The sequence below is a fragment of the Cydia pomonella genome, chromosome 11 (assembly GCF_033807575.1).
Source record: "Cydia pomonella isolate Wapato2018A chromosome 11, ilCydPomo1, whole genome shotgun sequence".
Classification (NCBI taxonomy): Eukaryota; Metazoa; Arthropoda; class Insecta; order Lepidoptera; family Tortricidae; genus Cydia; species Cydia pomonella.
In genome coordinates, this window is record NC_084713.1 from 12,559,502 (window position 1) to 12,587,349 (window position 27,848).

General features: G+C 36.9%; 1 protein-coding gene across 1 annotated transcript in view; it reads left to right on the forward strand.

Moving 5' to 3' along the window:
- Positions 1-3,990: 3,990 nt before the first annotated feature.
- The window catches only part of LOC133522869 (uncharacterized), an 81,788-nt gene continuing 57,930 nt past the window's right edge, over positions 3,991-27,848 (forward strand). Inside the window, exon 1 of the mRNA XM_061858331.1 lies at positions 3,991-5,269. Coding sequence (XP_061714315.1) covers positions 5,029-5,269 — 241 coding nt within the window. The 5' untranslated portion in view covers positions 3,991-5,028. The remainder of the gene's footprint in view (positions 5,270-27,848) is intronic.

Genomic DNA, 27,848 nt, shown 5'->3' on the forward strand with positions numbered 1-27,848 from the left:
TGTATTTTTAAAGTTCTAGACCTATAGGTAGGTAGTAGTTTCGGAGATAAAGGGGATGGTATTTTTTTTTCTTAAATAATTTCTATACTATTAATTTTAAAATTATAAAAAAGTATTTATATTTGAAATGTCACAATGAGCTCTTTAATTCGATATGTAACACGATACAGTTCGCAAAACTATGTTTTATAATTTTCTCATTTACCCCCCAAAAGTGCCCCCTATATTTAAAATTCATTTGTTTACGTTAAATTTCCATCTTTAGGTCACAGACTTGCATATGAGTACCAAATTTTAACTTAATTGGTCCAGTAGTTTTGAAGCAAAAAGGCTGTGACAGACAGACGCACGAGTGATCCTATAAGGATTCCGTTTTTTCCTTTTGAATTACGGAACCCTAAAAAGGCAAAAACTCCCATATTACAAATTAACAGGTTCTTAGTAAAAACAAAAGAAGGAAAACAAACTTGTCAAAGTTGCAAAGATCTATCTTCTCTGTCAGTTTCACCACAACAACGCCTGCGTCGTCACTGCGGTATTATTTACAGATCCCGAAAGTAAAATCTGTTTTTCACATTTCCGTGAGGCTTATCGCCTTACTGAGGAATGATGGATAGCTTTAGCTCTTAATTGAGCCGTCAGCAGCAACTGCTCTTTAATTTCTTTAGATCGTATCTATTGCTAGAAAGAATAACTAAACTTTATTAGGACTTTTCTGCTAAAAACAGATTAGTCTCTGTCTAACTAAAGCAATTTGGATATTGTTTCATTTGGATTGGAAGGATGATAGCCATAAATAGATTATTGAATGGGTTCACATTTTCTAAAAATATTCTTCTTTTAAGTTAAGGCTTGGCTGAATCATGTCTTAAGGCGAGCTTTCGAGAGTAGAACGAAAAGTGCCCGGCTGTGCCTTTACTTAAAGTTACTGCGGAATTCCCAAAGACGTTCGTAATTATGTAGATTTTAATATAGAGCAATATACATTCTAAATTATTACTTTATCTGTGGTTAGGAATAATCGATAAATCTCGTAAAAGACGAACAATTAAATAATAGTAAATTATTGCACAGATCAGGAAATGGCAATTCGTGCATGAGATTAGATATTTTAGTCAAAGTTTTGACAAAGAAGGCAAATCAACGAATTGCTGTTCCTGCAGAGTACCGAGGCACATAATAGTACTTTTCTCCAAACATATATTACAGGACATTATTACACAAATTAACTAAGTCCCACAGTAAGCTCAATAAGGCTTGTGTTGAGGGTACTTAGACAACGATATATATAATATATAAATATTTATTAATACTTACACCCATGACTCAGGAACAAATATCCATGCTCATCACACAGAAAAATGCCCTTACCAGGATTTGAACCCGGGACCATCGGCTTCATAGGCAGGGTCACTACCCACTAGGCCAGACCGGTCGTCGTCATAACATGTACGAATATGAGGTAAAATAATCAATTATTTAAGCACCAAGCATCACTTAAATTGTCTTCACATCGAAAACTTCAAAACGTTTCCCTCCTTAATTATTTTATAATTTAATGCATAAATCATACTGCCACTTGCATTCGAAATAATTGTGCAATATAAGCTATACAGTTTGTAAAATAACTTTGTCAGTAGAAGGCGAGAAATTCAAATGTTCTTTGAGACGAAAACCCTTCGCGTCAAAATTTTTTATATTTGCCGCTTTTTTCTACCAACGGAAATGGCTTGACAGAGTTTATCTGGTTATTTATTTCGTGCATGATGTGAAATAATTTATTTTAAATATTGGCAACATCCCTATTTTCCGTCCACTGAAACCGTGTTAAAATCTTTTTCATTTGACTTTAACTATATACTCCTTCCCAACTCAATCTTTCGGTTTATTTCATGGTTGACTAATAGAGAATGCCTTCTGCGGTGGCAGCATGGTTCCATTTTTATCGCCTGTAATTATAACCGTCAGTTTCGCACTTACATACTAAAACGTGATAAGCATGGTGACAGGCGATAAAATTGCGACCATGCTACCGCCCCTGGAATATAATTTCCGGGCATATATGAGAAAAATAAACATTATGGTGTCATTGTTTGTATCTTTTTGGATGTGACACCAGTCATTTTTGTACCATTTACAAATTTACAACTTACAACATGTTCATTAGATGTACGCATGGGGAACACCTATTTAGTCTTTGAAGCCAAGGTGTAAGTACAAAATATTTCTTATAACCTAGTAATAAGTAGCCAAATTAGTAGGTACTTACCTATGGCAGGCCTTCGGGGAAGATTTCCTAGTCTATATCAAAAGATGACCAAGAGGTATCATATACAATGCACCTTAAATAATTAAGTGTTTTCCCAGAATGTCAACTGCAGACCCCTGGTGGCAATTTCCCAAAATATCGTACAGTGTTAACAACTATAATATGTATACTGGGAGGCCAATTCGAAGGTGCAATTCAAGCGTTGATATCAAACCGTTAGCTTAGCTGACATTCGCGCGAACGTCTCACTCGCACTAATACATGTGCCGACAAGTCTAAGCGAAATGAACGCGCGAATAATGCTAACTGATATGATTCCAATATCATTCAAATATCGGTTTAATGTCAGGTGCACATTCAAATTAGCTTGTGGCTCACATGTTACGCTAGTGCATACATTCGTTAATATTATAGTTTATTCAGGGAACAGCAACGCTATAATTCTGGACACTGCGCTTGACGTCATTCTCATTAATTCATCGCTAAAACAACGCAAATTGTACACATTTGTATAACAGTATCTTTTCCAGGTATTAAATATGTACTGTTTTTTATTTGAAGCGATAATAATATATCATTGAACAAATTGGACTTAAAAGTTGAATCCCTAACGCCATAACGACGACGTACAATCGTTACGTTAGTAAATGATGATTTTTAAATAATAAATTTTTCATTAAGTTCAATTGGATTTGATTTGGTTATATTTTTTGGTATTGCATAGTTAGTATTTTCCTCGTATTGGTAATACTATTAGTTATTCTGTGGTATTGGTGTGGTGAAAATTTTTATGTTGAGAATTATGGGGCATGGTACACTGCGTCCGATTCGCACGTCGCTCCGAAGTTTGAGCGAGACAACGCTATGCGCATATTATAGCGACATCCCGCTCGCATGTAGGAGCGACTTGCGAATCGGACGCAGTGTGTCATGCCGCTATTAGTTTCGTCTTTCGTATGTCCTTTCTCCGGGCTAAAACTATAGCCTAACCAAATTTCATCCACATGGTTTCCACGGTTTTAGCGTGAAGAATTAACAGAAAATTAGACCGACTTCCTTTTAATTGTATATAAAAGTATTTATTTAAATGAGGGTTATTTTTAAAAATACGTGAGGGTCGTAGAACACTCGGTTGGAATGAAGTTAAGAAAACCTGATGGAAACTCGTGACGGAAAACTTACACTTTTTTTTGCCTAACCAGGCCATTCGCTAAGTCCGTACCTTGCGATAAGGAACTTCGTTTCGACATCCTCATCCTCGACCTCGTCCTCGTTCTCATCCTCATTCTCATTATTTCTTATTTTTATTCTCAATCGTTGGAACGAAGTTAGGAAAGAGTCGTAATGAGTTTTCATGACGGAAAAACCATACACTTTTTTCGCCTACAAGTCCGTACTCCGTACCGTCCGATAAGAAACTTCTTTCCAAAAGTAGACCCTATTTTTTAAGATTAACACTGCCTTACATTAAGTGCTATAATTTATTCTACAGTACATATGTTGTTATTTTACCGCACTGGCCGCGTAGCCAACGTTACAATCGCGTAGCGTAGGTAGTCATCTCTCTCTATCACTCTTCCATAGGTAGGTACAACTCATTGGAGGTAAGACGCAACTATAATTTGTTGACGTTTGCGTGTAAGGTGTTGCGCGGTGAGTCGGACTGTCCGGAACTGGTGAGTCGCCTGGTGCGACTGCATGTTCCAGACGTTCCTAATAGGCAATTACTAAGACCGCGGCGACGCGATCTGTTGGCGGTGCCGGCGGCGCGCACCGTGTCGCGCATGAATTCTCCATTGCTTCGCTCTCTCTCACAATTGAATGCGCTCTTGACATTAGCACCGGAGTGCGACTTGATTGCGTGGCGATGGGCGGCTGTGAGAAGGGAATGCCTGAGATTCTGTGAGATGATGGATGCTAGGCCCTCAACTGTTGTTGTGTAGTTTTACGCTGTTAATTTATATAATTTCATGACGTATTGGTTGCGACTGTAATGTTATGGAAATATGTTTGAAATAAATAAAATAAAATAGTAGTGCGACTGTGACAGTTGCGTTTTGTTCGCCACGGAGCGTGAACGATATGCACGTTGACTACGTGACCTGGTGCGATAATTAGCAGATTATATTACTATAAAGAATATTTAAAGGGCCATACGCATGTACTGTAAAACTTTGTACCATACATGTGCGAATAGGTAATTCGCAACTCGTGTCGATTTAAAACACTTCCTACTATTCGCACTTGTATTATAATTTGTATTTGTAACTTTTAGACCCAGATGCTTAGTGCAGAAGCGCTGGTGGCCTAGCGGTAAGAGCGTGCGACTTGCAATCGCTGGAAATGGAGGTCGCGGGTTCAAACCCCGGCTCGTACCAATGAGTTTTTCGGAACTTATGTACGAAATATCATTTGATATTTACCAGTCGCTTTTCGGTGAAGGAAAACATCGTAAGGAAACCGGACTAATCCTAACAAGGCCTAGTTTACCCTCCCGGGTTGGAAGGTCAGATGGCAGTCGCTTTCGTAAAAACTAGTGCCTACGCCAAATCTTGGGATTAGTTGTCAAGCGGACCCCAGGCCCCCATGAGCCGTGGCAAAATGCCGGGACAACGCGAGGAAGAAGAAGAGACCCAGATGCTTAGTGCTTTTACCAAGATAATTCATCAAAACAATATTTTAATCTAATGTGTCTATTTAGCGGAACAAGTTCAATCTACGTATACAAATGAGCTCTAATTAATAATCAAGCTAATACAATGAGCCAACCACAGACCGCTTACCCGCTAATCATCTATATGTTTCACTCGCATAACTTAAACTCTCTTTATGTCTCTTTATTGTATAGGGATCCGCACGCCGCTCCGGTATGCGAGCGGGACACTGATGTAGACGTGCACTGCATAAGCTTGTCTTTGTCATTGATGACCGCCACGACCGGTCTGGCCTTGTGGATAGTGACCCTGCCTATGAAGCTGATGGTCCTGAGATCGGATCCCGGTAAGGGCATTTATTTGTGTGATGAACACAGATATTTATTCCTGAGTCATGGGTGTCTTCTATGTTTTAAGCATTTATATATTATATATATATATATATATATCGCTTACTGAGTACCCACAACACAAGCCTTCTTGAGCGGTAGCGGCCCGCCTTAAGGAGCGCTTGTGCAGTGCACTCCCATAAATAATCATAATGAAATTATAGTACGAAATCAATGTAATAAATACTACTTATTCATAATTAATTTTTTTATCGTAAGCAAGTGAATAACAGTTAAATAAGTAATTATTATTCATTAGCACATGACTACTCGCCTAGGTACTGCTATAATTTCATACGTAACTCGCGAAGCGGAGCGCTTTGGATTGCGCTCCAATGGAAAAAGATTTAATACTTACATTGAATCAATAGGAAATTCCATAAGAGCGAAAGAGAAGTTTCGCCACAGTTCCGCACGTGAAACAGAAGATGTTCTATGAAGAAAGAAGTAAAATTGGAGCGGCGCGCCTAGCGCCTAGCCCGCACGACGAATGCGCCATGTTATCAATTGTTTGCAAAGAACTTTTACCTTAGTATTTTTTGAAATACTCGCGGGAATGCAATTTTGACTGTTTTCATTCTAAGTAATTAGAGTAGAATTCAAAAAGTGAGTGCACATAATTTGTTTGTGGTATAGTGTTTAAAAATGAATGAATATAACGTGATATTTATATTAGCATGTGAAAAAACTTTGCAAAATTGACTCGAGTTAGATACAAAAGGACGACCTTCAACTTTCGTAAAAATGTTTGGACCGAAACTGGTGTGTTAACAATTTAGCACTTATTTCCAAAAAATAAAAAACATTCATATATTCATTCAAGATATTCATAAAGCATTATATTCCATTGCACAATAGGTACTTACCCAAAATCTATAAGAGAGTTCAATGACCGGGTGGACAAAAACCGATATCTATATAGGTATTTTGCGACGGTTAATAGATTTTGTAGTTTTAGTTTTTCTTTCATGTAAGTGAACACCCGTAATTTTTAGTCGCCAGCCGCCGCTGTTCTTGAGCTTAATGTGGGACTTAAATAGTCAATCTGTGTAAGAATGTCTTGTAGATGTGTCCCGCCGAGTTTCTTGCCGGTCCATATTGGGATACCCTCCTCCAATTGAGGGGTTTAAGTCGTCTCAGGTTATTTGACGTTCATAAGCGCATTGTAATATGCCTACTTGAATAATAAACTATCTTTATCTTTATGTATTTATGCGGAGTCTAAGAGAGGTTGCCTGTAGAACAACCTATAGAGAACCTTCAGGGCATCTGACACTCGATTAAAGCGAAGACTTTATGTACGGAGCAGCAGCGATAGCTTAATCATAAGCTATGTCTCGGGAGATGATGAAATTTTTTATAGAGACTTAAGAGGAAAGGGGACGGCCACTTCTCTATACAAATGTAGTCCTCATTTTTCTCTCTGGATATTGACAGTATGGCAAATATTTTTACATAATTAGATTTATTATATATTTTTAATACAAATACAATTTATAATACATACATAATTTATAATACAAATACAATTGCACTTAAATAATAACCACAAAAATCATACCGGAGTATTCACCCAATAGGCAAACACAACTTGCTAATACTACGCGCTTACATTTTGTACTTATGTTAAAATTCTTAACCTTAGCCAAAACGAAACAAAAAAAAGCTACAAGCATTAAGATACAAGAAAGCAAAATGAAAAGTAAAACAGATGTAACTATTCTAGAACTAACCTCTGTTAGATGTTTATTAACAAAAGCTTAGGGGCAACAAAAGCTTTGACTTTTCTCGATTTTTTGATCTTTGTAAAAATTAGGAGCGAAAAAACGGTTTTCATACAAATTATTAAATAGCCCCAACTCTTATAACAATTAAAAATTCGAAAATTAAACATACGGGCATGGCCGTGGTCGATATACAACAAATTGTGACAAAATATTTGCAATAATATTAATATCTAGAGAGGAAAATGAGGACTACGACTTGTATGAAAAGGCGATTTCGCGCGGGTCCTCCACTTTCATCTTAAAGTACCTATCTCGAAGTTTATTTAATCAATCACGTATTCCATTTGCACGTACTTGTTAAATTTGATCGCGAATAATACTTTTTTCTGTTTTAACATTTTCATACAAGACGAATACTGCGAAAATAAATGAAGAAAAATACACATGGTTTCTGTTTTCTCGGTAAATGCTCGCTCTGCTCGCCGACAATAATAATAATTTCCAAATACTCCGAAAACCTGGAGAACCTTGAGTATGAAAATTAGCCTGCGCACAGCGCACATCATAAATGGTGGACCTGTTAAATGGTTACCTTAATACATTCACCACTTTATTTAATTATACTACAAAGGTGACATTCGAACGTTACCTTAACAGGAATTGCAAAATGTGCTCGAAAGCGTAGACAGGGGAAACCGTGTCAACCGTCCCGAAGCTGCAATTGTCCAAGCTCCCCAAGGGACGAATTCGAGGGGTATAAGTGGAGCAGCCGTGTTCCGCTTCGTTGATTAATTTTATCCCGTAAGCCATGATCATATAGGATAGAGTATTCGTAGTTAAAAATTAAACTGAATGGGCAAATGTTGTCAGTTGTTACGGAAATGTATAAAACTGCTAGTATATACAATAATAAATAGAACTAATGAAAATAATCGTAACGTAAGGTGTATACACACAGACTACACAGTAAATACTCGTAGTTGTGTGGAAATTGATTTTTGTGCATCGTTATGCCTCCTCACAGTGACAATAAATATCAGTCGGCAGGGATTTACAAGTTTTATTATTAGTTACAAGGTATGAGGTGGCAGAATATTCGCCACTTAAATATTTTCAACATGTATTTACTGGTGATTTTACCAGTAACAAATGTCACATGAAATCAACATAGTCGTTCACTTGAATGTTTGATTTGTAGTCCAGGTTTTCTGAAAAAAATACATTTCTTTCAGTATTTTCAGGTCAGGTTACCTACAATAATACTCGTAACAATTGACAACCGACAGCAAAGGTGTGAAAGGTGTTATGACTTTTGACTGACGGAGTTTCACTTTGACTAGAATTTATGTGTTTCAGCCAGTCGATGTCAGGTCAGCACGGAGGTTTGAGGCCCCCACATGTTATTTTTATCTATTTATGTATGTATATCGTCCGTCGCCTTGTTCCCATAGTACAAATTTTATTTATTTTGGAGCTATGTCGTTTTGTGTAAGATTGTCCCTCAAATATTTACTTATTTATTTATTTTAATGTAGTCAAATACCAATAAAAGTTAAAAAAGTATTGTAATAATATAGGTATCACTGCGACCAACAAACATTTCTTGTTGGTTTATACCGTCAGACCAAAGGGTCAAATGTAAATTAAATTGGCATTCGGATGTATTAACATTAACACCGCTAAATCGCCTCTGGTTGGAACAGTAATTGACATGAATTCATTTGTGGCCTTTTCTTGCAAATGTTTATGTTGGTTAAATTATTTGTTTTTATTAAGGAATGATTCGTGTATTGGATTACGAATTTTGTATTGATTATAGTAAGAATAATTTATTTATTTATGTCTTTCAACCGGTTTGGCCTAGTGGGTAGTGACCCTGCCTACGAAGCTGATGGTCCCGGGTTCAAATCCTGGTAAGGGCATTTATTCGTGTGATGTACATGGTTATTTGTTCCTGAGTCATGGGTGTTTTCTATGTATTTAAGTTTTTATAAATATTTATATATTATATATATCGTTGTCTAAGTACCCTCAACACAAGCCTTATTGAGCTTACTGTGGGACTTAGTCAATTTGTGTAATAATGTTCTATAATATTTATTTTTTTATTTCAAGAAACCATAGACATTGTAATCCTGTCCAAGTAAGATTAGAGAAACTATACGGCTGTGCTTGAACAATACTTCCGAACACTTTTGTCTCGCAATGATAAAAAGTTTTTTGACATGTCTAATTCATGTATAAATACCGAAAAGGCGATTTATAAATTTTAATAGAGATCAAGCTTGCCCATTTCAATCCGTAGACAAATTAGACAAATAATATGGCAGTTTATTGTTAGGTACCTTTTTATTTACAAAAGAAAAACACATTTTAGCTTTATTGGATAGCTGATCTGAAGCCGACTAACATTTGAAGCCTACATCAAAATCAAACTAAAACTATAACAGAACATAAACAAACATTTTTCAATTCAGTAATTCTAAGTAAGTAACAAATAAGACGCCATATCAAGAAGTTTAGATTCATATATGTCATGTCATTCACTACGACGCGTGCTTTGACTCTTATTGTCATACATAGGTATACTATACAATACATATGAAAGTATAAAAATAGTCGGTTTTGTACACTTCTTTTTAAATAACTCATAATCCCATCTCGCACTCAGAACACGCACTTACAACCACTCTGGTGTTGCGGGTGTCCATGGGCGACGGTAATCGCTTACCGCCTGGCGATACGTCTGCTCGTTTGCCATCTATATCATCAAAAAATCTAGCTCTTGGCCGCGACTTAGCTGTGGGCCTTGGTCTGTACTGGCTTTGGTAAATGTTTTCATGTATGATATCTAACTTTTAACCAACAAGATAATTAATAGACCGCTTAAAATTAAGCGTATAACAAAATAAACGTCTCTTTTTAAAAGCCATTTGCAAAATTAATTGGCGGAGTGTAAAAAGTAGAACCGCTACATGGCTGAACAATTTATCTTGTCAAGCTTGTGTCGTATAAATCAGTATGAGTGCGTCGCATTACACCGCATTATGGCTCGTTTATACGCGGCGATGTAGGCGGGATGTTCCGTCGGTATCATTGCGTTTGTATCGTCATATTATACCCGTAACGCCCAAAAAGGTTGTTTACTCCTAGGTTATCGAAATGCGAGTGTTTTTTATTAGTGTTGGGATTTTTTTCGTCTTTGGCAAGTTAGAACGTCTGTAATAACTACATATGAACCTGCCCTCCAAAACTTGTATATAGTGTACGTTAAGACTCGAGTCCTTTTGAGTCCTCTGCTTTAAGACTCGACTCAGTTTTTCAGACTCTTATAATTAAGGTGAAACTCGAGTTTTTTTCAACTTATTAGAGACCCGTTTGTATCGTCATATTATACCCGTAACGCCCAAAAAGGTTGTTTACTCCTAGGTTATCGAAATGCGAGTGTTTTTTATTAGTGTTGGGATTTTTTTCGTCTTTGGCAAGTTAGAACGTCTGTAATAACTACATATGAACCTGCCCTCCAAAACTTGTATATAGTGTACGTTAAGACTCGAGTCCTTTTGAGTCCTCTGCTTTAAGACTCGACTCAGTTTTTCAGACTCTTATAATTAAGGTGAAACTCGAGTTTTTTTCAACTTATTAGAGACCCGAGACTTGTAGAGACTTGAGTCCTTTTCGGAGAACTTGTAATTTTATTACAAATGACTTCGAAGTGCGTTGTCTTTATGTAAAATTCATGGATGTACATAAATCATACAACAACGCCTATTTCCTGTACTGTTGTTTAAGTAAAACCTATAAAATTGTTGACTGCGTCTTTATTCGGAGACTCGAGTCCTTTTGAGTTGCGCTTAAAAACGACACAACAAAGGACTCGACTCGGGACTTAAAAGACTCAGAAGTTTTTTAAGCGCTGAGTCTCGTAAAAACAAGTCGAGTTCTTCAATTTAGACTCAAAAGACTTGAGTTCCTACCAACACTGACTTGTATAGCGCAAGGAAAAAAAAAATACATAGAAAACATAGCAAACATATAACCCACGTAAAATTTGTATTGCTTTAAATCCAATTTTTATTCGTTATGGTATAAGTTTTGACAGCCAGGGTCTGTTTTTGTGCACTGTCAGCAATGTTACAACACTCCCTAATATACTTTCTCAATATTTGCTGAGTTTAGAAGTTAAAATTCACAAAAACTTAACTAGAGAAATTATGATGCATTTACAAATATAAAATTGGTATATAAATCCCACATGTTTTATATAAGCTGTTTGTTTTTTTTATTGCATACATGGAAAACCAACAGCATTAAACATTTCTATAACATACAATAGAAATACAGAGCCAATTACAGGTTCATTTCATGAACCACTTTTGCGAGTTATTTACCAATTACAGGTTCTACTTATATTCATACTCTACGTCTACGTAATGACTTTATAGGTCATACTGAACTAATTTTAGTATGGGGCAAATGGGGCAAATGGCGAAATCGCGAAAAAAAATTGGCTGTCCCATAGAAATAGCGGCATCAAATCAGCCGCAATGTATGAAACAACCAATTGAACATATGAACGGTGGTTAAAATTTCACCCTGTATATAAACGTACTTAGTATGTAAATGTGTGCAGCGATAACTACTATGCAATATACAAGCTGTTTATTTAGTCCCCCGTAATAATTTACGGGGTGAATAGGTCATACTGAGCAACTTTTAATTTGGGACCAACCCTAAAATCGCGAGAAAAAATTAGGCTGTTTCATTTCGGTTCTCTGACCTTGACATTTTGTATAGGAGAGTAATTTTTTTGCGATTTGATAAGATAAGATAAAGATAGTTTATTATTCAAGTAGGCATATTACAATGCGCTTATGAACGTCAAATAAAGCTACACCGGCTCTAACCCTACACCTCTGACCCGAGAAGATTTAAATCCCCCCTCAATTGAAGGAGGGTATCCCAATATGGACCGGCAAGAAACTCGGCGGGACACATCTCTTCAAAACATTACGTCTTATAATTAACGTGCATTAAATAAGAAAAAAAAATACAATTTAGATTACGATAGAAATCATGCAATTACATACAGTAGCTACTTTTCTTAATAGAAATCTGATAAAAAAATAATATATATATATATATATATATGTCATATCAAACCATACAAATACGTAGCTCTTTCAAAAAACATATTGAATTCTTACAAAAGGAAAAGAAAAATAAAATTAATAAAGAAATGAGAATATACATTATATAAATCTGACAGATTGCTATACCTACAAAAAAAAATTGATGTGCTTTCTTACCTGAGCTGTGTGATCTATACAATGATTTTACATATACACATAATACAATGATTTTAATTGCTACTTGTTTTTACAGTTTCTGGTTTAGACCATGCATGTTTGTCTGTAAAGTAGTCCTCGACTCTGTAATAAGCCTTCAATATCAATGACTTTTTAAGTAATTCTTAAGAGCTGGCAAGGGAAATCTTAAAGCAGGTTTTGGGGATTCGTTGGTCCCTATAAAGTTATCGCTGCACGCATTTACATGACAAGTATGCAATGTGTATTTTTGATATAGCCGCAATCTTACATTAGACAGAGCTATGTTTTAGTGCTATTAACAACCCTGCAAGCTTTTTTTAATCTAGTAATAACTACCACAGCGCACTAATTTTTTTTTTTCGAGGTGCATATACTTATTTCGTACATCATGGTCAATTGTGACAATTTCTGACGTCGGGTCATTAAATGCAACGTTTTGAGTAAAAACAAGTGATACATTGCTTGCTAAATTATTTTATATGGAAAAATAAAAGTAGTCAGGTTTTCATATAATCTATGAAAATGTGTTCATTAAAGCCTAAGTACCCTTTGATTATGCGATCGTATCAAAAACACACGCTGTATAATATACTGATCATATTAAGCTGATTCATATGATATTTAAGCACGCATATTTTTGTTTATTCCAAAATGGTTAAAGCCCAAACAATGTTACCATTTATCAAAGCACAATGAAGATAAGAAACAGCGGATAAAGGTATCGAAAAACTTTTAGAATTTACCTTTAATTATTGTCCGTTTTCCTTATTACATTAAATAAAGTGACCTAACTCTCAATTTGTCCCTACTCAAAAACCAGTTTTGCGAGATATTTATGTAGTATTTTATCGATAAGTCACGATGCGCAATTGAAATGCTATTATCATACGTCACGAGCACCGCTTTGACAAATAATATTATTCCTTATCGCATGATACCACTCTGGCTCGTCGCAAAAGGCACCTTTTGTATGTATAAATGGACTTCCGATGTTAGGTGAATATTTTCGTACATTTTCTATGTCAATAAAATCAGCTCGGTAAGCAAATGCAGCCGGGAGCATTCTATATGGGATGAAAAATAGACTGTCGGAAGCGGGCAGATATGAAATTTATGAAGTGCATTGCAGACATATGAAATAATAGCTCACGAGGTCACTGATTTCAGCTATGTATATCCAGTAACAAAAAACTATGTGGGTATTTTCACAGGGTTGTGCATGCTGTCTTGAAAGGGCTATGTATGTATGTTTGTAGGTATAAATAATATGATGGGTATGTATGTATTTTTACTCTTGTAAAAAAATTTGGAATATTTAAAATCCTTGAAGTTCTTCATATTACATTTTACTTCTAATAACAGTTTAGCAACCTGACTGTCTAATTGATACGTTTTAAATGGATGGAAACTAAATTAAAATCATACTTACATAAGTAACATTCATAACAAGGGATTACACGAGCTTATGAATCACATGTTTTAGTGTAAAAGTTCTAATGAACCACGAAAACGATAGCGATGCATAATTTACTCGTGTCGGGCTTGAAATAATCCTAAAAAATCAGACGTGGATCAAACGTTGAATCTACGCGTCAAAGAATTCCGGTGGTGCCCGCCTGTAATTCGGCAATGTTTTCGTCGTAGTCGCTTTTTGACAGCCGTCAAATTAATTTGTATACAACACTGCTCGTAGTGACTATTGACAAGGCTTGGTTTTATGGGGGATCTCTTTTAATTCCAAAACTGGGTGTCTATTGATTTCGTTCCAAATTGAAATGCCTCTGGAAAAAAACCATTCACGTTGCGGATATAACAACTATTCAGACATACAGTGAAAAATAAAGGTCCCTATGTAAAAGGTATAGAACACTGGTGTCTATCTTTTGCTTGTGTAGTCTCTATACATTAAAAAATGCAATTCAGAAATGCTGAATAGGACACATCAACTCCAAACCGCAAGTACAATAAAGCGTTCATTCAGTGTGTGATTACTGAGTAAGTGGTGAGGGGTTGTAGCTAAACGCTTGGGACGCTAGTCTTAGCGGAAGCTTTTGGTTCGAAGCACAACTACTGACGAATATCTATAAGTTAAATGTGCCTCCATATTAACATTGTGCCTACGTTTGTCCTACCCAATAGATCATCGTTATATATGTGGTATAGATGGAAACCTATTCTAATTTTCATGGAAAGTATTTTTTTTCTTTGATATCTTTCACATATCCTATAACTACCTATAGCTTAACTATATGGCGACGTCTACCAGACGTTGTGCACCTGGCAGGGATAGACTTCGATATTTCCGACGAAAATGTCAGTTTGTCGTTTCTCTGTCAAGTCTCGCAATTTGATGTAGGTGTAGGATGTAGGTACCTGTCATGAGGCCGATTCAGATTTAACTATTTGATAAAGTTTTGATGATGTTTTGATACGAAATCATGCGTACGTTGCGCACCATTCACGAAGACGACCGTCAAGATCGTGTCAAAACCAGATCAAACTAATTGTTGTATCAGAATCGATTCCCGTGTCACATTGTCGTGTTTGACACTTCCGACATTTCGGTTGAATATTCCGGATAAAATGTAACATAGGATGTTTCCGAGATTTTGAAGTCTTTTAAAAGTATTAAACCAACAACTAACAGTATTGAGATAACCCAAGATATATAGCAAACATGCGAAGTTTGGTAACAATAATCTATTAATAACAGGTAACCATACAATAAACAAATAAATAAATAAATATTATAGGGGCATTCTTACACAAAATTGTACACAAATTACACAATACAATATTATTAAGCCTCTCCAGGAAAGATAAATTGAAGATTGCACTTTCGCTGCTTAAATTTGAAATAAATTCAAGTTGAGTGATTGTCGAATACAGGTTCTGGCTACAAGGTTATTAATGACTTTAAGCACGGGTTTAATAGCTAAGCCCTTTTAACTTTTTGTTGCAAAGCCTACTTATTCCCGGAGCCTAATCCATCATGGATACCTCAACATCGGAAACGTTGACTGGACCGATATAAAATTAAATGAATAAGTACAAACTTTCCTATTGGCGTTAGCAAACTGCGATAAATTTTGTATTGGAATTAAAATTTAATGCGTTAATTAATCAATGTTTTACTCAATTCATTCATTCATTCACTGTGTAAGGGCTAATTTCATCATAAGTTTTACTGAAATTATATAAATTTTAACGTAATGTTACATTCTTATGCTCTTGTAAGTTATGTAGGTATGTTACGGGATTGATCATCAAGAACATTATGAACTAAATAGGTCTAGGTGAAGGTAAAATAATAGGCGAAAAGAAGAATATGTAGACATCCTAAAGAAATCACTAGTTAGGTTAGGTTAACAATTTGCTTAACAATTATCTGATTTCTAGTATTAGTACCTAGTACCTATTGAAATAAATATTTATTTGACTTTATACTGAAATATTTTGCAAACTTTATGAATACTGTCAAGTATACTATTTGATAATACGTTCAAATTAAATTATGCGAAAAATTGTTTGGGAAATAAACATTTGCGTAGGTTACATTTTCGCAGATAAATACGACGTAAACCGTCCACGTACGTACGACGTATTGACGACGTATCAACGTATTGTCCATTTTCATTATGAGCAAATATTGACAGTGCGATAAAATATCATCCAGTACAATTACAGTAGTAAGAAATGATAAATGATGGCCACGGAAGACACACGCGCAAAAAATAAATTATTTAAATTGGACCAAATGGAAACGCTGAGTGAATACGGTGGCGAGTGTGGCCGAGTGGTATTTAATTGTTTCATATGTTCATCAACTTTGTGAAATTGGTAAAAAATACACAAGCAATGTGATTTTTGTTTCGGGGGGTAATAAATATTTATCTGGCGTATGATTTTCAGGCCACAGGGCGTATTTGTATGTGGAGGAATTTTATTCCTAATTGCACTAATACGTTAATGTGATTGCATTTCGAGATCGGAATGAAACCATATCGGCATGAACTTGCTTACCTTAATTCCAAAAGCACGACGCTACGCTATAATAAGCTAAATAAATTTATAATCTATTTATTTTTGTGTATCCTTCAATCACTGTTGGTCTAGCTACTGGAGAGAAATAAGCGGACTGTATAACTTATGTAAAAATATATTAAAACTATAAATCGACCGTTACAATAAAAACAGAGCGCGGCGCGTACAGCATAATCGCGAGCGGGACGGACGCGAGCCGTCGTGTTTCGTGTGTCGCGGTTGGTGGGAGAATGTCGCGCGCGGTGCGCGGTGCGCGCGGCGCGGGCGCGGGCGCGGCGGCCGGTGGACGACCGGTTCTGCTCCGTGCGTCCAGCAGGGCCTAAGATGATGCGTTGGTGCTATCACCACCATATACTCCCGGCGTTGAAGACTCATTGTCTTCAAGACTGTAGATCGGGAGAGGGCATATTGTGTTAAAGGCTCGACGTATGATTCCCTTCTTGGTCTTGATGTCTGCTACTCTGGCCACTCCATCCTTTCCAGGTAGCACGTTGACGATACGGCCCATTAACCACATAAGAGGCGGTTGGTTGTTCTCCTTCACTACTACCATAGTGCCAACTTCAAGCCTTCCTCTTGAACTGCGCCATTTTGTCCTCTGTTGAAGACTGAAGATGTACTCGCTTGAGAAACGATTCCAAAAGTGCTGTTTGAGAACTTCTATCCGCTGGAACCGTTGGAGACTTGAGATGTTCTGGCTGGAGACTTGACGATGTGGTACGGCCGTAAGAGATCTCCCAATAAGAAAGTGTGACGGAGTAAGGGGTGTAAGGTCAGAGGGGTCGTCGGAAAGGGGGGTAAGAGGTCGTGAATTTAAAATTGCTTCGACCTGACTAAGGCATGTCGCCATCTCTTCAAAGGTGAGATGCGTAAGGCCTAACACTCTACGTAAATGATGCTTCACCGATTTAACAGCAGACTCCCATAAGCCGCCAAAATGAGGAGTGTACGCGGGAATAAAAGAGAAGTTAATACCTTCAGCAGCCCTATCCTTGGCTAAATCTTGGTTCAGCACGTTAGCGAGCTCGTTGGCAGCGCCAACAAAGGTAGTACCATTGTCCGAGAATATGGTTCTCGGCTTCCCTCGACGAGCTATAAACCGATCGAGCGCTGCAATAAAAGCTTCTTTAGTAAGATCAGAGACAAGCTCCAAATGAAGTGCCCGTGTTGCTAAGCAAACGAAAATACAAATATAAGCTTTCACAAGTCTGCAGCCTCTACCCTTGCGATCGGCTATCAAAATAGGTCCGGCATAATCAGTGCCTGTTTCAATAAATGGAAATTCAAGATGTAACCGCTCCTTTGGTAAGTTACCCATTACAGGTTGGATCGTTTCTGCCTTGAGCCTAATGCAACGGATACATTGTTGAACTGTATGCTTTACTAAGTTGCGTCCCCCAAGAGGCCAGTAATTTTGACGTAAAACTGACATAAGTAACTGAGGACCTGCATGGAGAGCGCGGAGGTGCAACATCCTAACTAGAAGCCTTATTATAGGTTGTTTACAACAAACAATTATGGGGTGCTTAACACCGTAATCGTAGAAGGAATTAAGTAGTCGACCGCCAACTCTGATAAGACCAGCGTCGTAAAATGGGGACAATGATTTAAGTCTGCTTTGTTTTGGTAATTCCTTTCCTGATTTGAGCAATTCATAATCTTCAGGAAAGGCAGTTTGTTGAGATATGCGAAGGATCAGAGTAGATGCAGCAGATAATTCAGACGCGGTAAGGTAACCCTGTTTCTTATTACTAGCATTCTGACAATTGTATGTGAATCTTTTAATGTAGGCAATTACCCGCTGAATCTTTGCATAATCTGAGCGATTATTAATCAAAGTTTGAATAGCATTGGCATCATCTGAATTGGATGAAGTAATGACGAATGATTTATGTGTTATGATCTCTGGTAATGAGGTTTCACTTTCAGAGCCAGGTGTAGTTGGCCAATGTGAAGAATCTGACGCTAAAAAAGACGGCCCGGACCACCATAAAGACGAGGTTTGTATAAGATCCGCATCAAGACCCCGAGACACGAGATCAGCTGAATTTTCTTTAGAAGGAACGTAACGCCAACATTCCTGTTGAAAGCTATCTTGTATCTCGGAGATACGGTTTTTTACGAACGGCCTTAGAAGAGCTGGAGAAGATTTTAACCATCCAAGGACAATCATGGAGTCGCACCAAAATATGCAACGTTCTGGTTTCAAGGTCAGTGACTCCAGGACTTTAGTACACAGTCTTGTTCCTAACAATGCTGCACAAAGTTCAAGGCGAGGGATAGTCGTGGCCTTAATTGGTGCAATTTTGCTCTTGGAGGCCAGAAGACGCACACACACAGAGCCATCCCCGGCCACGGAGCGGACATAAAGGCACGCTCCATATGCCCTTTCTGAGGCATCAGTAAAAATATGAAACTCAATAGAAGCAAATGATTCACATAATATCCATCTTGGTATATTTACATTATTTAGGTTAGGTACTGTTTTTGCAAAATTGTTCCATGATGTAAGTAAGCTGCCTGAAAGAGGCTGATCCCAATCCATTTTGTCTACCCACAATTTTTGCATTAAAATTTTGGCTTCTACAATGCAAGGTGTAACTAAACCAAGAGGATCGAATATCTGTGCTATGGCTGACAATATAGTGCGTTTGGTAACTACGGAAGGAACTGAAATGTTTATTTGAAAGGTTAAAGTATCTTGAGTACAATGCCAGCTAATGCCAAGTGTTTTTGATAATTCTTTTTCGCTTAAGTTTACGGTATGATTAAGAGAAGGTTCATTTTTGATTTGCTTTAGAATTTGTTCGCTATTAGATTGCCACTTTCGAAGATTGAATTTTGCTGAGCGAAGAGTGTCTGTGACCTTTTGACACAGAGACACGGTATCAGCAATTGAGTGTGACCCTGACAAGAAGTCATCTACGTAAAAGTCTTTTGATATTGCATCTTGAGTTTGCTTGTCTAGAGAATCCTGTGCCAACTGGAGAAGACAGCGTGTGCTAAGGTAAGGAGCCGACGCTGTACCATAAGTCACAGTATTAAGTGTGTAAATTTTTATAGGTTGCGAGGGGTTAGCCCGCCAGAGAATCTTTTGAAGAGACCGTTGTTCCTCGTCAACTAAAATTTGTCGGTACATTTTTTCTATGTCTGCAGACACCACAAACTTATGTTGACGGAATCTAAGTAGTATAGAGAATAAGTCATCTTGAATCCTAGGACCTACTAGCTGGATGTCGTTTAGGGACTTTCCAGACGTGGTGGCAGCAGACGCGTCAAAAACCGCCCGCAGCTTGGTAGTGCTGCTAGAATCCCTTAAAATTCCATGATGTGGTAGAAAATATGACTGTCGCGAAGTGTCATGAAAACTTTCGCTCATGTGGCCTAAGGTTTCATATTCAGTCATGAAGTCAACGTACCGCTCTGTAAACAAAGGGTCCCTATCAAACTTTCGCTCTAAGGAAAGGAACCTGCGTCTAGCCAGTTCGAACGAGCTTCCCAATACATCTGGTGACTCCTTCAATGGCATAGTGACTACAAAGCGTCCCTCTTCATCACGTTTTGTTGTAGTGGAAAAAATTTGCTCACATGTATTTTCATCTACGGTGAGATTATGTTTTGAAGGTATTGTGTCAAGCTCCCAAAATGGAGAAAGATCTATGCCCGTTTGCTGATCATTAAGAAAGAAACAAACAGGATTATGAGGGTTATTAAGGCTTGGCTGATACAAAGCTCCTACAACAAGCCAGCCAAGTTTAGTTTCAGCAAGGAGTGGATTTTGTTTTCCAAGATCTATACGCCCTGAACCAAGTATAGCCCAAAAGATTTGGGCACCGACAAGAAGATTAATTGAAGACGGTTCATAATAAGAGGGGTCAGCTAAACAAAGTCCTGAAGGAATAGGTATTTCGTTCACGTTTAAAAACTGGTCAGGAATGGGTCGTGTGACCTTTGGCAATATGTAACAATCAATGTCTGTCTTAAACGTTCCATCGCGAGACTCCATATGAAGAGAGCAAGCCTGTACACTTTTTGACTCTTGTTCGTTTAAACCAGACGTATTAGAAATAATAGAGCGTGTTGGCAATGATAGTCTACTCGTCAAACTCTGCGAAATGTAATTTGCTGTGCTGCCATTATCCAGCATGATTCTCACTGTGTGCAATTGACCCTTGCTGTCACTGACCTTCACCTGAGCTGTGGAAAGAAATACATGTGGCGATACGTTACCCATGACGTGATTGGTTGCCGACAATGCTACGTGTTCTGTAGGGGTATTTGTGTCATTATGAGTGTGCAACAACGTATTGTGTCTGACCTTACAATATTTACAATGACTAAGACTGCATTTCGACTCATGATGTCCCGGGCGCAGACAATTAAGGCACACTTTATACTCCTTGGCCTTATTCCAACGTTGGTCAACCGGCAAGGCTCTGAAGGTGTCACAATTAAAGATATAGTGGGTCTTGTTACACAAAGGACAGGGTTTAAGATGATTTTTTGCACTGTCATGTTGACTTGAAGAGGCTACAAAACTTTTCGGTTTACTGACTGACGGCTCAGCCTTCGACTTATTATTTTTGGATTCTTCTAATGTTTCAAGAAGATTACACCTGTTACTCAAAAATGTCAGAAAATTGTCAAGTGAAGGAGGTTCTGACAATGAGTTCCTATGCTCCTCCCATTTTCTACTAGTAATGTTGTCTAACTTTGACGACATTATATGAATGACTAAGGTATCCCAATGATCGACTGGCTGATCAAGGGTAGCCAGTGCTCTAAGATTTTTATTTGCAGTGTCGACTATTTGTCGGAGACCATGACAAGACTCGCGGTGAATCGGGTCTATGTTAAAAAGAGCTTGAACATGATTATTTACCAATAATTGTTTGTTGTCGTACCTGTCGCATAGCAATTTCCATGCTGCATTATAATTTTCTGCCCTAAAATCTAAGCTACGGATCACTATGGCCGCACTTCCGTGAAGAGAAGCACGAAGATAATGGAATTTATTGATATCATCTATGCTTTTCTCCGTATGAATTAATGAGACATAAATATCTTTAAATTCCAACCAATTTTGACAGCCGCCGCTAAAATGTGGTAGATTTATTTTTGGCAAACGTACGTTGCTTTGTCTGCATGATATGACGGTTGGGCACTCATCGGAACCTACCTCAGACCTGGCGCTAGCGTACTCCTTAGCGCGCTGACTACGATGTCGCTCCAATAGTTCTCGTGCGGTCGCGAGCTCGAGGTAATAAGTCCCTTCAAACTGCTCTCGATCGGTATACAGCTCGGTCGGGTCCTCCACTAGCTGCTCCAACTCGCTCTGAAACGTGTCATATGACTCATATAAAGCATCTATTTTGTTTATGCGTAGGTCTAGTTCGACCAATTGTGGGTCACTCAACTGAGCACAAGATTTTGCTGTAGCTAAATATGCAGTAAATTGCGTAAGCTTAGCTTTAACTGTACCACGCTTCTTAATTAATTCTTTGCAGCGTGTTTCTGTAGCCATTATGCAGTGAAAAAATAGAAAAAGTGAAATAGAATTAAGTACTAAGTGTTCTACGTAATAACTATGTTAACTGATGAAAAAAAATAGCAACACTATCCTCAACTTTGCTCTAAGCTTTTTTGCAGGCGTTGAAATTTCGTGGAATAAGCTACTTGTGATATTGCTATTAAGAAATCGTATCGTAAGATGCTTTTCTCGACCAACCCACTTTTTATTATGAAAAATAATTACGATTTTAACTTTTATTTATGACTAAATTACTTTGCAAAAATGACGATAATAATAATGGAAGTTAAAAATTAAACTTTGTAAGACTGAACAAGACAACTTTAACATGCAATTAAGATCGAAGCACTTTTAATGGTTTGTTTTGATCGTAAGTAATTTTAATGAAATGATTTTAAAAACTACTTTACTTTTTATGGGAATGCAAACTAAAATAAGGGGAATATTGGAATGATCTCACAGTTATGCTATCCGTAATCGTAGGCCGGTAGGTAGTGAGCTCCAATCCCGATGATTATTCTGTTTGTGGTTTTTATTATATGAACTTCTTGCACTTGTATTTATGATGTTTGTTGTTCACCCGGTGTTGCTTCTGTTGTTGTACGTAGTTCGAAGATACTGCTGCTCTGTAGGGGCCGTGCACTTTGGAGTTATGATAATAACGGCGAAGACCTCAGTTTTATGTAGCAATCTCGAAAGCAACTGAAGACGGGCGAATGTAGATGTGCTTCTCACGATGTGCTGCGACCTCCACTCGTAGAACCGTCGTAATGAGGTGATCAATCGTAGAACGACGGATACGATATTAACGGTTTTATTTTAAATCGCGCTTGTAACGGTCCACTGTCATTTACTACGGCGTTTAAGGACCATATGTTGATCTAGCTACTGGAGAGAAATAAGCGGACTGTATAACTTATGTAAAAATATATTAAAACTATAAATCGACCGTTACAATAAAAACAGAGCGCGGCGCGTACAGCATAATCGCGAGCGGGACGGACGCGAGCCGTCGTGTTTCGTGTGTCGCGGTTGGTGGGAGAATGTCGCGCGCGGTGCGCGGTGCGCGCGGCGCGGGCGCGGGCGCGGCGGCCGGTGGACGACCGGTTCTGCTCCGTGCGTCCAGCAGGGCCTAAGATGATGCGTTGGTGCTATCACCACCAATCACTCTTTCCGTTTTTAAGACTACGTACACTTAATTATTGTTATTATATTTCTCTTTTTCGATTCCATTGGTACAAGCATCATTTCCATACCTACAGATTAAATGCTCTTGATATTTTTGTAAATAAAAGGATAACTCTGAACGTACTGCCATCAGATCAACCAATTAGGTACAATTTACCCAAAATCTACTAGATCGCTAATTTATTATTCAGTTTGATCTACACACACCCCTTGTTTACTACTTATGGATCATCATGATCCTTTTATGTATCGAATACCCAAACGTGACGGATTTATCCAAACCGCCTGAAGTATGGTTCAAATTAGGATCTCGTGAACATAAAAAGAAATAAGTGGGCATTCGCGTGGACTATAAATTTCTGGTGTCATAAAAACGAAAACGGGAAAGCAATAAAATCTGTCAACTTAAGTAATGCCATCGTGTTTTAGGCTTATCTCCTGCAGCCGGGACAAATCTTCGGGACTAATATTACTAAGACCGTTTAGTAAGACTAGAAAGAATCCTTTGGTTTTAATAAAACCATTCATTAAAACATAATGAGAAGAGCGTTGTCCGCTAAAAATCAACTTAAATTTTGGTGTCAAAAGTTGAAATGTATTTCCGTTTCCGTTGTATGAATATAACTGTTATATTTTAACGTGTAGATATTATTTGTAATACAGTAGGTAAGCTAAGGGGCTACCGTTATTCATTAAAGTAAATAACAACTGTAATTCACATCAAAGCAGCAATTTTACTTCCAACTTAGCAAATTAACAAACTCGAATCGAATACTTGGCATGTGAAGTAAATTTCAATTGTACCCCGTTCAGTAAATTGAATCTTCTAAACGTGTCCTTACAATATGCTGCCATTGTTGGCAAACAGTTGTAAATCAATAGTTGTCGTACTCGTCCCATACTTCATTATAATTCCGTTGCTGTAGCGGTCTGATTAATTCATAGTACTTGAGGAAAATATGAAGATTATTATGCAAAGCTCATTCAGTTTAAGTGGCAGAAGTTTTGGCAGGAGTCTTACATTATGCACATTATATTTGCCAGAGCGCCGCCCGCCCAGAGTCTTTACTTATGTAACATAGCATGGTACACATGTACTAAACGTAGCGTGACATGATTTCTAAAATCAAAAATATAATAAAACTGTTCAGTAAAGTTCAGGTATACCTATTGAGAAATAAATACTACTAAAAAATCTAAACTACAATTAAATGGTTCTTATTGTGTGTGCATCCAGGTTTGTAACCTAGCCCCGAATGATACGAAAAATCTCTCGACTCTATATATAGATTTTATACACAATTGGCTACTTGACAGTGTTTTGTAAATAAAGTCAATCGATCTTGATTTTCCTGAGGATCAAATGTGTAATATAGGACTCATGGCATTTAAGCAATACACAGGTCAGAAATGAGAATTAGAGTCTTACGCTCGCACTCGACGATTGAAACGCCTCTAATAAAATAATATTGTAATGTGACGTCACATTACATTAGTTTGTCCTAAATGTATGGAAGATCAAGAAAATTGCTATTTGAACCCTGAAATATTGCGTTTATGTATATAGTTGTCATACATTTTATTTTTTAAATCGTTTGCTACTATTTTCTTTTTCTTTTTCAAAGTAAATGAAAATTATTACTTTGGAGCCTTGTATTTTTTTATAATCACAATGTCTTTTTATACTCAACTTTTTTACATTTTCTATCCATTTAGCTAAATTCTATTATAATATTCAACATGGTGTCAAGTACCCAATTGCAACGACCTAAACTCCACCCGCTTCATAAAGATCACTAATTTAGATGCATTTAAGATTCTTTATCTTAGTTTGCAAGTGCCGGCCGGTGCACAAAGACAATGACAGATTTTTTTTTCAACACCAATTTTTAAGTGCTATACTTTTGGTCATCATTCCGTGTTAGTGGCGGCCTGCAAGATGTTTAAATTAATTTCGCCTTAATGGTCGAACACCGCCAATGCACTCGACAATACAACTAAAATCATTAGCGACCGCGTCCGAAAGTAAGTTACGCTCACGCTAGCCCAAGCGAATATAAATCAGTGTCAAAGTCATGGTAAGGTTACATGTGAAAATCAGACATGTTTTCGTTTTTTTTTTTTTAACGAGCCAACTTTAACCAAGTAGGATTTTGGGTGGTGTCTGCTCTTACAAATATAATCTAGTATTTGTGTGATTTTTTTCATAGCATTCAATATAAAAACTGCAAATTTGCGTTAGCCTTCTCTTGAAATATATCCACTTAAACAACAATTATATTTCACAGTTAAAATGAAATAAATTAACAAAAAAAAAATCATACGAATTTAACATTGCACTTTAATTGATAGGCAGCTAATCTTCATTCCCATATTATTCAACAGTGTCCGTTTTTCCACCATATTTTTTTAATGTAACTATAGCATAAATACTACCATCATTATTCTTTCGGCAAAAGGTACATTGATTGAGTAAGATGCCTAAAATCTAAGACAATTTTGTGCTTCGTATTTGACAGGTAAACGAGATGGCCCTGTACAGGTCCATACATTTTGCGGTAACTCTGATTGTCAAAAGTTGACGCTTGACAATTCAGTGACCGCAAAGCATATGGCGCAGTACAGCGCCATATGCTTTGGGTATCAAAATAAGAAGCACGTTTTTTTCTTAGACTTTACCTCTATACATATACAATCATATTACACAATCAATTTTTTTTGCTTCCAGTTAGCTTTAATAAGTCATAAAATACTTAGATGGATCGAACTATCTGACATTGTCTCATGAATTACGGTATTAATATTGACAGTATTGACACCATCCCGAGGAAATATATAATATTATAAAATAAAACATTTTTCTTAAATGCCCTATTTCACGGGGGAAAAATCCAAACAATTATAAATGTTGAAAATATAAAAGGAGCTTTAAATAGCCCTATTGTTCGTTCATTTAAAAAAAGTATTGTCTAACTAAACCGTTTTATATGGGCGTATTAAAAAACTGTTGGCGGTACTAAAACTTAAAATGGACAAATAATCTAATCAAAATATTTTTTTGCGATCGTGGAATGATACGGTTTGTTTGTTAACACAATAAAGATGTAAATACTTAATAATGGTTGTGCTTTCTGTTTTGAGGCCAATTCGCACTTTAATATTTAAGAATATTAACTTAATAATATAAATAAATTAACTGCGCAATAACTTTTTAACAGACAGCCATTGCCCTTCAATTTCAGACATTTACAATCTTTTAGGAAAGAAATATCCTGCCTGCCTGCCTGTGGAAACTAGACTTTTTATTTTTGAGGCACGTGATCAGCTTTTTGTGTCTTTTCAAACTTTTTTGTATTTTTATAGATAAGATTATTAATATAGATTGATGTTATTTCCAAAATTGAATTCTACATCTTTGATTTAATTAAAAAGATACCAAAGATAAATTCTGCCATAGGAAACCGTATTTGATTTTTTTATGTCGTGTACAAACGCAACTATATGGGGTAGAAAACGGGTAATGTGGAGTCTTTATTTTATTAATAATTATTACAGAGAAAACGACACAGTATTTTTGTTTTATATTGAAGTTTGATAACTCTTCTGTCAGTAAACTACAACTTTAAGATCTTCTCCGTTACCTTACCCGCTTGAGGCCCCTTCTCCTACGTTGTCTATTTTTAAGAAAAACATTATTATTGCTCCTAGTAGATACCCAGATTTCGCCCTGAACTTATGTATAATCCTATTATTAAAGAATTATACATAGTAGTTCAGGGCTTCACGTTGCTTAATTAATTCGTCAGTTTCAATTTATGTCTCATTAAATAAAACCGTATACATACAAATCAAGGCACATATTTTCGTGGCAAAAATATGATGTATCCTCTTTTTCTTCCGAGAAAGTGACATGCCTAAAATAAACCCTTAAAATATCCTTTCTTCCCGCCAGTCAGTTAAAAAGGGCCGCACCAAAGTAAAGGGTTGTAAAAGATAATTTTAAGTATAATAATATTTTGAACGACGCTTACGACTTAAATTACTATTTACTGTAGCAACATTGCCGTACAAAGCGGTACATTAAAACTTTATCCTTCATAACTTAATGTAACATTTTGCACACCTACTATGGAAGTTAATAATTACCACATAATTTATGTTTACTTGGCATAACTTCACGACATGCCTGCGAGGAACTTGGCAATGAAATTAACTTTTGGCATAAAGGTAGAGGGCATGTGCTTGGTGTAAAGTTTAATACTATAAACATGGTTTCTAATTTTACGTACGTGGTTTCTCAATTACGGACTAATTTATTGTCTCGTAACAATAACGATTTTATTCTCAGTTAAGAGTCAACAGCAGTGGTCATTTCTCCATACAAACGTACTCGAACTCGACTGTTTCCTACGTGGTTTTTGAAGCTAGAGCAATAATTTTTTCAACACAGATTAATATTATCAATACCTGTGTTGGACTGTTTTGATTTGTTTATTATTTTTGTTTTTTAAGGCGTTAGGGCCCTTTCAAACATAGTCAAAAACGGCCTAATTTAGGTACTATGTCGCAAAGAAAGGCGTGGTATTCCAAACTGGTATCAAATTGCCAAAAAAACAGTCCGACACAGATAATTTAATTATCATTTAGATTTCCAAATTACGTTACGATTGGTTAAGTTTTGGAGGAGGAAACAGTCGAGTACGATTTTTGGGATTTT